This window comes from Onychomys torridus, chromosome X (assembly GCF_903995425.1).
Source record: "Onychomys torridus chromosome X, mOncTor1.1, whole genome shotgun sequence".
NCBI classification, from domain to species: Eukaryota; Metazoa; Chordata; class Mammalia; order Rodentia; family Cricetidae; genus Onychomys; species Onychomys torridus.
In genome coordinates, this window is record NC_050466.1 from 75,643,875 (window position 1) to 75,656,207 (window position 12,333).

General features: G+C 37.3%; 1 protein-coding gene across 4 annotated transcripts in view; it reads left to right on the forward strand.

Annotated features, from left to right (window-relative positions):
* Dmd (dystrophin) overlaps positions 1–12,333 on the forward strand; it is a 1,920,150-nt gene that overhangs the window by 1,582,802 nt on the left and 325,015 nt on the right. For all 4 annotated transcript variants that reach the window (XM_036174407.1, XM_036174408.1, XM_036174405.1 and 1 more), the window contains one exon: positions 7,296–7,442. In XM_036174407.1, the coding sequence (XP_036030300.1) occupies positions 7,296–7,442 (147 nt within the window). The remainder of the gene's footprint in view (positions 1–7,295; positions 7,443–12,333) is intronic.

The window sequence follows — 12,333 nt, forward strand, 5'->3', positions numbered from 1 at the left end:
CATTTCCTTGATAAGAGACAATCCTTTCTCTTTTCATGAAACGTTGATGGTTATAATTCCAAATATACTTGAAAAAACCTTTAATGACATCAAGATAAACAAATATATGACAGGCAATTTAATTTTATAAAATGAAAAAACTTGACATATCAAACATATCATTCTAAATCAGTAATTTTAGATCTATAATCAGGCATTTAATGAAGTGAAAATTCTACCTGCATTAAACTAATCATAATAAAATTATTCTTTGCTCTTTCATCGAGAGCATATTCCATATGTTAAAGCGCTTCAAAGATACCCACAGTCCAATGACTCCCTTCAACATTTTCTCACTTACTTGTGGTGATATTGTGTTCCCCAATATATTGTGCACCCTAATAAACTTATCTATGGTCAGAGAACAGAACAGTCACTAGATATAGAGGCCAGAAAATGGTGGCACACACACCTTTAATGCTAGCATTTCGAAGGCAGAGATCTGTCTCTGTGAGTTCAAAGCCACACTGGAAACAGCCAGGCACGGTGACACATGTCTTTAATCCCAGGAAGTGATAGCAGAAAGGTATATAAGTCATGAAAACCAGGAACTAGAGCCTGGTTAAGCTTTTAGGCTTTTAGCAGCAGTTCAGCTGAGATCCAGTCGGATGAGGACTCAGAGGCTTCCAGTTTGAGGAAACAGGATCCGATGAGGAGTTGGCAAGGTGGAGTCAGCTGTGGCTTGTGTCTATCTCTCTGATCTTCCAGTATTCACCCCAATACCTGGCCCTGGGTTTGTTTTTATTAATAATACCTTTTAAGATTCGTCTTACACTTACTAGTTCCAAACTAGAATAAAACCTAATGGAATTCACATAATAGATCATACTGTTCAGAGTTAACTGTACTTTTTGACATTTTATGGGCAGTAGTTAATAATTTAAACATAAATTTATGTGTATAATATTAAAATCCCTAATGGTTGAAGTATATTCAAACTCAGTGTTATATCTGTTTAAATGATGTAGTGCCTGTATTCATACTTTACAAAGTGGAACTAGTTCCCTTTCCTGTTGCTTTGACAAAATACCCTGATAAAAGGGTACATTCCATCATGACAGGGAAGTCAAGGCAGCAGAAGCTGAAAGCAGCTTCTTAACTGCCACCTGATCAACAGACCTCTTCCTGTCAAAATTTTCAGCATTCAAGAGGCTAAGAAGGAGGAATTATGTGTTTTAGGCCAACATGGGCTACATGACTATTTCTAGGCTATCCTGAGATATACAGAAAGATCCTGCCTCGATGATGATGATGATGATGATGATAAGTCAATCAATCAATCAATAAATAAATAAATAGATGAATAAATAAATAAATAAAACTACATTTAAAAAGCTTCTGTGAGGCTAGTGACATGTTTCAGCTGGTAAATAGACTCACAGCCAAGCCAACAATAATAGCAGTTATAGTAAAGAAAAAAATCTGTAATAGGTATTCCCTCTTCTGATCCAACTAAGAACTATAATTGAGTAATTAATACAAAAATATGGTTAAATAAGGATTATAATAAAAACATTGCTCAAACTTGTTAAAAATTTAAATTTAAATAGTCACAAATGTTTTTCTTCTGTGTGAAGACTCTGAGTGGATGTCCACTTATTGGAGTCCTCCATAAGACACACTGATAATGCAATCTGTTTGATTTCCAATTCTGCTTTTGTTAGTGTAGAAAGAATGCATCAAAAAACATGGGAAGCATTCTGACCTCAGACTCCTAAATTCTTGGAGTTTCTTTCCTAAATTTTATATATATTTTTTTTCATTTTACATACCAACCCCTTCTCCCACCTCCTCACCTCCCTCCCACTCTACCCCCATCCACTCCTCAGAGTGGGTAAGGCCTCCCATGGTAGTCAACAAAGTCTGGCATACCAAGTTGAAAGAGAGCCTAGCCCATCCCCATTGTATCAAGGCTGAGCAAGGTATCCCACCACAGGGAACGGGCTCCAAAAAGTCAGTTCATGCACCTGGGATAAGTCCTAGTGCTGCTGCCAGGGACCCCACAAACACAACTGTCACCCACATTCAACAGGTCTAGTTCGGTCCCATGCAGGTTCCTGGGCTGTCAGTCCAGAGTCAGTGAGCTCCAACTAGTAGCAGTCAGCTGTCTCTGTGGGTTTCCCCATCATGATCTTGACCCCCCTCTTCTAGTTCTTCTTCTTCTTCTTCTTCTTCTTCTTCTTCTTCTTCTTCTTCTTCTTCTTCTTCTTCTTCTCCTTCTCCTCCTCCTCCTCCTCCTCCTCCTCCTCCTCCTCCTTCTTTTTTGAATGCTGAATGCCATTTATTGAAGGAGGGAGGTCTTAAATACAGGCTTACAGCACAATGGGAGAACCCTGGTGGGCAGAAGTTCACTTCTAATTTTTTATTTTGAGCTGAGGATCGAACCCCTAGCCTTGCGCTTAAGCATTCAGGAGGGTGGAATCTCACAGGGAATTAATTAGCATAGGAATGATATCATGGTAAGGTCAGCAAGCAATGCAATAGTTACCCAAAACAGGAGCCAGGACCCTACAGGTCCCCTCCTATTACTAAAAAATGAGATCCTGACTTAGGTTGTGTGGGATGCCAGCAGGTCACCTTACCCGTCATGGAGACACCTGTCCAGGCCACACAGGCATTCTGTCTTAGGTTGGTGAGTGCCCCCCAGAAATTACCCATCTCTGAATACTCATTATCATACAGGCTCATTCGTGTGAGAGCTGTGGAGTTAACTGTTGCCAAAGATCTCTAAGTGGTGCTGAGCTTGTAATCTGTGTGTTTGACACAGAAAAGACCAACAGAAGTCTTAACCCACCCATAACCAGTAGGCTAAAGGCAACTGAGCCATTCCCTTTCTTAACGAGCATTACTGCAAATTGGAGTCCTTGTAAGATGGTATCCTGAGAGCAAATGGAGCTTGAGTTTATAAATTTATAACTTTCAAAGCCAATCAAAATGCATATAACTATTGACCTAAATTTGTCATGCCCAATAGAATGAAAGATTAATTAACTGTGGTAGCTACTTTTGCTGCCAGGGTCTCCACTGTGCTAGCTGTAGTAACCAATTATGAAATGGCAATCCCAGAAACAGTAGTAGCAGTGGTTGTCACTGTTATAACAGCAACAACAGCAGCAGCAATGTCAAATTCTCTTCTGGAGTGTGTGGGTATCTATTGGCATGGACACAATTCCAGGAACACAAACTGCCGAGGCCCATTATTCTTGATCCCAGCATGACTTAAGCTTTCAGCTCTGCAAAAGAACAACTAAGAACCATAAAGGAAAAACAGGTAGCTCACAAGGAGCAGAACTAATGGTCTCATAATGGCTACATTCACATTCACAAATTTTAAGGTATCTTCAGCAGGGGCTAAATGAATTTCAGGAGGCCAAAGTGGCACACGCCTGTAATCCCAGCACTTGGGAGGCAGAGTCAGGCAGATCTCTGTGAGTTTGAGGCCAGCCTGGTCTACAGATTGAGATCCAGGAAAGGAGCAAAGCTACACAGAGAAACCCTGACTCAAAAAACAAAACAAAACAAAACAAAATAATTCTTTCCTAATTTTTGACTAGAGTTCCATCAACACTTACCTACTTGACAATATTTAGTTTTATTTTTCTTTGTGAAGCAGGTTTGCAACATGTTCAGCCAAGGTTTCAAGAACTAGCAGCTTTTTTCCCCTCCAAATGAAAACTTCTTTGATTTTGGAAATCTCTAATTAAATTGTCATAACAATATTGATGAGAACAGGTTTGTAGACATGCACACAAAAGACAGCTGCAATGTACAAGCAACTAACATCTGAACTAATGAGAAGAGAAGAGAAAGGCATGAAACTGCAAGCACTTTTACTTGTAGATCACTCTAGGGATTGTCAGCTATCATTGGTACAAAGGAGGGAGCTAAAAGTTCCCACAGTATCCTAAGACACTTGAGACTTTGGAGAAGGAGAGGGGTATATTTTCAAAGGAAAACTGGAGCTTACTTTTTCCTTCTTTTTACCTTTGACTGATTCAGCCTTATTCCCAGAGTTTGGAGCAAGAAAGTAAGAACTAAAACATTAGAATCAAAGCATTGGAACATGCCTACTACATATCAAAACTGAATATATAAGTACAATATAAATTAGAAACTGAACACCTCACTAGTTCACAAAAGAGACATCTTGCCACCTTGTCATTTTCACAGTGGTTCCTGTTTCCCACTCAACCTCACGTGTTTACCTGTGGTTATTAGAAATTTATACGATAATCTGAAAGGACCTGGTTGTACTGTGTAACCATCACCATCCTTGTCCAGGTTTCCTCGTTGACATTTCAAAATAATTATGAACCATTTCCTTTAGAGACACAAATATCAATATATAGGTGTTAATAGCCTTTCTACCTAAGCATGTAGTATAGATTCTTTTAAAAGATGTATTTCTTCATAAGGGAATGGGATAATTTTTACTAACAATTGATATGCAATGACATTTTTATGTAATATAATGAACATTTTTAAAAGCTGAAAGGGCTGGGTGTGGTGACATGCACTTTGGTCTTAGTACTTGGGAGGCAGAAGCAGGAGGATCACTGTGAGCTTAAAATCATTCCAGTCTGCATATTGAGTTCCAGCCTAGCCAGGTTTATATACTGAGAATCTGTCTGAAAAGTATTAAACTCTTAAGTTCTGCTTTGTAGGACAAGGCAGGAGGATTCCTTTGAATTTGAGGCCAGCTTGGGTGATAGCAAGACCCTGTCTTAAACCTAAAATGCTAAATTCAAATTATTCCTCTATTGGTGACCCTTTCACTCTTGGGAGTTTTTTTTTTCATTGTTCCTGAATAAATCTATATTTTCTCTGCTAAAAATATTAAACAAAGTGATTGTCCTGCTATATTTCATCTGGGAACAATTTAATAGTCTTATACTCTCTGTAAATGCTACATGTTAGTTGTCAGGTATTGAGGTTGATTTATGAGGATAATTCCATCCTTCCTTTGATTGTACAAACCAGCTTCCATTTAGAGTCAAAAGAAATACAATAGATATAGATGTGGGTATTACAAACAATAGTTTTATAGAAACAGTGAACTGACTTGGCAGTGGTGGTGCATGTCTTTGAATCCCAGCACTTGGGAGGCAGAGGCAAGAGGATCTCTGTGAGTTTGAGCCCAGCCTGGGCTACAGAGTGATTTTCAGGAAAGACACAAAGCTACACAGAGAAACCCTGTCTTGAAAAACAAAAGAAAAAAAACAAACAAAAACAAAAAACAAAACAGTGAGTTGTAGATCCTCCCTGGGACTGGACTGGGACCTCTGCATAAGCAAAACAGTTGTTTAGTTGGCAGTAGGATCAGGATCCATTCCTGGTGACTGAGCTGGCTTTCTGGAGCCCACTACCTGTAGAGAGACACCTTGGAGAACCTTGATGCAGGGGGAGGGTCTTGGACATGCCTCAACTGAATGTACCAGGCTCTGCTGACTCCCTATGGGAGACCTCACCTTGTCTGAGGAAGAAATGGGGCATAAAGGCTGGGGGGCGGGAGGAGAGAAGAGAAGGAGATCTGTGGTTAGTATGTAAAATGAATTAAAAAATTCTTAATTAGAAAAAAAAGTGGAGGAAGGAGGACAGGGGAACCCATTGCTGATGTATAAAATTGAAATCACATAATAATAAAGAAAAAAAGTGAACACCAGACAGGGAAATAATACCTCCCAGATCAAGCATGCCCAATAGAGAGTCAATTTAGTGATGCTGTCCTTGTGCACAGACATTACATTACATAAACTGTTCTCCTAAGTGAGGGAGTTTGTCCGTAGATGTCACTCATTGGAACATTTGGTTGTCATGCATCATGTTAAAGATCCATAAATGCCAACTTGATAGGGTAGCTATGATGCAGGATAATATACTCTGCATATCTGCATAGAGTTTTGTTCAACAGATCCTCATGATGCATCACATCAGAGACTCCTGCTTTCAAACTTCAGAAACAGCCCAAATCCCCATGGGAGCCTTCAGAAGTCTCTGCTGCAAGGACTAAAATACCATGATAGCAGGAAGTCATCCTAAGCTGACAAAATATCCTCCTCCCTAAATAAAAGTATTTACTATGTAGTAGGCACAAAGGATGAATGTACTTTTATGATTTAGTTTATCCTTTCATTCTAAAAAAGAGAATCCATCACTGCTTGATATATAGAATTTAGAACCTAGCATCATTTTACTTGTTATGTAATTTTGTCATTCCAGAATGCTTTCTCGAGTTACGTAAGTGATAACTAAGAATATGCACTTTGAAGTAAGCCAATCAAGTTACAACATTTTTACCTGTAGAACATTGGCACTATTTAACCTCTGCAAGTTTAGTTTCTCAAAGGTAAAATGAGAAAGCTCCAAGTATCAGTCATTGAGTTGTTGTGTAGGAAAAGGATTAGTGTGTCGGGGGGTGATGCTTATCACAATATGTACCAAAGAAGTGCTAATAAACATGCATTGCTGTAATACCAATACAATATAGTGTATTAGTCTATTTGAGTTTCTATTAAAATAGAAAATACCATAAACTAAGTGACTTACACACAACAGAAATCTATTTCTATCAGTTTTGGAAATGAAGAAGTCTAAGTTTAAGTGTCTATTCCTCATAGCTACTGCTTCTTGCTACTTCCTCACATAACCAAAGCTTCATCTCTGAGGTCTATTTTATAGGGGCACTGCCTTGGACACATTTTATTACTGCAACAAAACACCATGATCAAGACAACTTATAGAAGAACTAGTTTATTGGGCACTTACAGTTTCTGAGCATGAGTCTATAACCATCATGGCTAATACCATGGCCCACAGGGAGGTGTAGTGGTGGAGCAGTAGCTGATAACTCACTTCCCATCCAAAAGCAAGAGTCAGAGAGAATGGTACTGGCTTTGGAAACCTCAAAGCCCAACCTCATTGATACCCTTCCACCAACAAGACCTCACCTCCTAATCCTTCTCAAACTTTTCAACCAACTGAGGGCCAATCATTCAAATATGTGACCCTATGGAGGCCAGTCTCATTCAAGTCACCACAGGCACTAAGCTCAAAACTCACCATTCAAGCAAGCCTAACTCCTGATATCATTGCCAGAGAGCTTACAGTTTATATGCGTTAATGATATGATTTTTAGCTTTTTTGACATATGAACACTTTCAGATCACAGAGTGAACATCATTGACATTACAGCCCAAGCAGTGTAAGATGTCTCATTTATTTGCTTTAAAATTTTTTATCTTCTAATTCACTCATAGGTACTTCGGGGAGAAATTGCACCTCTTAAAGAAAATGTCAATCGTGTCAATGACCTTGCTCGACAGCTTACTACATTGGGCATTCAGCTCTCACCTTATAACCTCAGCACTCTAGAAGATCTGAATACCAGATGGAAACTTCTGCAGGTAGGGATGCTGTCAAAAGAGTATTCATTTGATATTCATAACAAGATGCTTTGTATCGCTTGATAAATCTTTATGTTACTAAACTCTATTTCAGAAATGTCCAAAAGCTAGAGTTCAGTTTGTCTTGTAATCATGTGAAAGACAGTGGTGAACCACAATGGAAGAACTGAATTTATGGGAGACTACTCATTTGTGCTGGTGATACTTGGATTCTGAAAACATCCTTCCCTTTGGAATTCTAATTGAAACAAGAGTTAATAGTCTGATATAAAATTGTCTTAAGAAAAAGTATCATATCATAAATCAATGAAGAGAAGTTTTTGTAAGTCTATATAGTAAATATAGGGGATAGGTTTGGGTCCAAGGTGTCATTTACTTGCTGTGGTACCTTGGACAGTTTAGTGACTCTTTCTGTACTTTAGTCTTTCCTCTAAAAGATAAGATAATAGAATTCTCTACATTGTTAGGTTTTTGTTAGGATAAATAAATCACAATAATAAGTGTAATAATAAGTCATTTAGAACAGAACTTACTCTACAGTCCACTATACATTCTAAATCTTGGTGTTATTACAATTATTACTATGATGATAATACATGGACTTGGGAATCTGACTAATTAACCATGTGTCCTTTGTGCCATTTAACCTCTATGGCTGTTGGTACCTTCATCTCCAACATAGTTGCAATAATGTTGAATGAGCTGATTCACATAGTTTTTAGAATAGCATTTGTAGTGGTAGTGTATATTTCCTCTACAAAGGACATTGTGTTATGCCTCCAAACTATAAAACTGGTTTAGCAATAAAATTAGAGACTCATTTTTTTTTATTTTTCAATTTCATAGGATACAGATCATATACTCCTGAGACTAGAAAGAAAACTAGGTTTGAAAATATTTGGTCTCAAAGTGTTAATAATAAAAAACCAATAAACCAGTACTCTGCCACCAATGGTCTATTTGAGAGTGTGATTGAAAGTCCAGTTAAAGAAATGCTAGATCTTTAACAAGAAATAAGTTTCAAATTCTGAGCCCCTTGAAGTCTTATATAATTTAATTGTTGTATGATGAATAAGTTTGAAATACCCATATGGTAGATTGTTATCTGTAGCATTGACTAAGGCAAGACAGTATCAGTAAATGTTTCTATGCCTCTATATGTCCACTGGCCCCATGGTAGTTTGGTACTATTAAAATCTTATCGGTTTCATCTTTAAAATATATCTTTCATTTAAAGCATACATAACTAAAGTAATGAGTGTCCAAAGACAGCCAATAGTCACATCTGCTCTATTCAAACACTCTTGGATAGAATTTTCTTGAGTGTTGAGGTTGAGTGTTACATTTGTGTTTCAGAATGTACTACAAGATTTTTGACAGATACATGTAAATTTATGACTGAGGTCAAAAGACTATGAATGATAGGAAAAACATCTTGTGAATTAATACTATGCAGGCTACACTTAGTGGCATATCCTTTAATCCCAGCATTTGAGAAGCAGAGGTAAATAGAATAATGTGAATTTCAGGCCAGTCTGGTATACATAATGAGTTTCTGGACAGCTAGAGCTACACACGAAGACACTGTCTCAAAAATAAAAAGCAAACAAATAATCATGGTATGTGAGCTTAAGAATGTAACTCAGTGGTAGAATGCTTACTCAGAATGTCCCAGGTCCTGGGTTATAGTCATGACACCAAAAAAAAAAAAAAAACTTTATGACTTTATGATCCATTCTAGTTATACTATTTATTCATAAAGCATGCAGATATTAATGGTTTAATTCTTACACAAGGACTTGATTGTAATTATGTGTAAATACATGAAAGAAGATGGTGGGCTGTAGCAAAAAATAGTATAGTCTTTATTGTGTTAATATGTCAACATCTCAAAGCCACAATTCTTATTATTGAAATGAAACAGTTCAGTTTGTCTAAGGGTACATCCAGTTCATTTCTATGATCCTCTATCTGGATATCAGGAAGAGATACACATGACAAAATTTAGTTTAGAACCAATGATGATGCTTCTTTTATTCATACCATAATACATATGTGGCTAGTTGAAACTGCATTACTTCTTCTATAACTCTAAACCTTTTATCTGGAGGCCATATAGACTTAGACGTCTCATATTAAACAATAATCAGTGTTTGGCTCATGCTTCTCCTATATGTAGCAAATTTAATGCTTTTATTTTTGAGCAATAACCTTAAAGATACGCTCAGAAATCATTTCTAGCAGAAAGTTGATGAGCCTGAGATTTTTGGGTTACATGTAACTGAATCAAGTATATTACATACTTTATTTATTTTTTTAACCGTAATTCTAACCACTCTGCTTCATAATCCTAGCTAGTTATAAATGTGAGGTGTTATTCAGAAAGGGAACAAGGCAAATAAAGAAAACTAACCATGTTAATGAAAGCTCATGAGTGTAGCTTCCCCGCCATTTTTAGGAAACACATTCTCTGTTGATTATTGCCAGGTATATGTGCCACCTTCAATGCTGCAGCTCATAGGTGCCATAGCTGAGTGGGACTGTTGGTTACTTCCCTCCTTTGGAAGTTTGCATGGTAATTTTTGGTACCATAAAACTTGTCCTCAGGAAGCATGGAGTTTCAGTTCAGTTCCAGATCAGTTTCTCAGAGTCTTATGTCCAAAACACCTTCTGAGAACAGGAGAAATGGTTTTCCCCAGGGAAGATTCCTCATTTGGCTATTCCAATACCAAGTCCTCAGCCCTGAGATCATATATATACAAAGTAATATTAGAGGGAGTGAGAAAAGTGTGTTAATGTATTTAGGAATATATCTGTGTGTGTGTGTGTGTGTGTGTGTGTGTGTGTGTGTGTGTGTGTGTATGTGTGTGTGTGTGTGTTGTGTGTATGTGTGTGTAACAAATTTTTTTAAAAAGGCGTGAATTTTGAGAGCAAGATAGGGTTGAATTGGTGAGGTTGAAGGGAGGAATGGATATAGTTATATTAAAATTTCAAATATTTGTTATTATTATTATTATTATTATTATTATTATTATTATTATATTTATGTTTTAATTTTACACATCAGCCATGGGTTCCCCTGTCCTCCCCCCTTCCACCCACACCCCACCTTCCCTGCATCCCCTCCCCTCCATTCCCATCTCCTCCACGGCCAAGACTCCCCTGGGGATTCATTTAAACCTGGTGGATTCAGTAAAGGCAGGTCCTGTCCCCTCCTTCCAGACTGAGCATGTGTCCCTGTGTAAGCCCAATGTTTCAAACAGCCAGCTCATGCACTAAGGACAGGTCCTGGTCCCACAGCCTGGATGCCTCCCAAGCAGTTCAAGCCACTCAATTGTCTCACTTATCCAGAGGGCCTGATCCGGCTGGGGACTCCACAGCCTTTGGTTCATAATTCATGTGCTTCCATTCATTTGGCTATATAATAACAAAAAATATTAAAAATAAAATAAAACTAGTACATATGGCAAAAATGGACAGTGATATCAAAGGATTGCATTTAGTTATGGAATGAAGAACTCACTTATATTATGCATATTCTTTATTTAGAAGAATGCATGTAAAAGTAGGGCATTAGTCAACTTCTGTACTGAAAAGCTTGCATTCTACCAACATGATGGCAGCATAGGTATACAAAATAAAGAATGTAGTCACTTATGTTGCTTTATCTGTTGACGAACATCACATTAAAAATTAGGTACAAGTTTACATTCCTTTCTGCCAAGACAAAAAAACGTTGAAAACACAGCTGAGAAAGTAGAAAGTCATATATAGGTGTGAGAAAAAGAAAGCAGTCCTAAATTTGAGAAACATGATGCAATAGAAAGAATGAAATTGCATGCGGTCCGACTTTATCTTTCTTGACATCAGACTATCCCAGGTTTAGTTACTTGACAAATTCATTTTGCTTAAAATAAATAAATAAATAAATAAAGCCAAACCTGTATGTTAGCTGTATATAAGATCAGTGAAAATGGTTGAGACATATGAGAAAGATAGATGTGAACATCAATAGCTGAATAAGATTAGGTCATAATTTACCTGTGCACAGAAATAGTAAATAAAGAGGCTTTCAAATTGATTTTGAAGCCAGAAATAGAAGTACAAGACACTTGTTTACTTAGTTTAGATTTTCTGTTGGAATGAAATCCCATGTCCTCCCTCTCAGTGTGCATTGGTATGGATGTTTCTACTTGGACAGTTCTCAGGATCCTTAAGGTGCCGTATTGTTAAGTATTATTGGCTACTTTCTCACAATCCTTGAATCATTCTGAATATGTATTATAAGTACATATTATGATTATTCTCTTTCATAATTAAGGAAATTGAGACCTAGAAACATGACACAACCACAATCACATCCAGTGCCAAGTGTCACTAGATCTGAATCAGATCTTCAGAACTGTCCTGTCAAATTCCCTTTCCTTAAAGTGCCATTAAACCAAGTCATACTTGAAATCTATTTGGACAAGAAAAGTGTGAAATGCTTGATTTTTTTCCAAACATGCTCTCTCTTAAAAATAATTCATGGACACAATAACTTTGAAATCTTCCTTTAAAAAAACATTTGATTAATATGCCCAGTTCTGTGTACCCTTACAAAAATCACACTTCTTTCAAACATAAAATTTTAAAATGCCAGGCAGTGGTAGCACATGCCTTTCATCCCAGCATACAGGTGGCAGAGGCATGCAGAGTTTGAGACCAGCCTATGCAACAGCATGAGTTCTAGGAAAGACACCAAAGCTACGCAAAGAAACCCTGTCTCGAAAAAAAAAAAAAAATTAAAGCAACCTATTCATTATTGTCTTTACAACTTAGCAACTACTTTAAAATGCAATGAAAATTATTTTAATAAGTCAACTCTTAAAGGAAAAGCAATCCTAATATT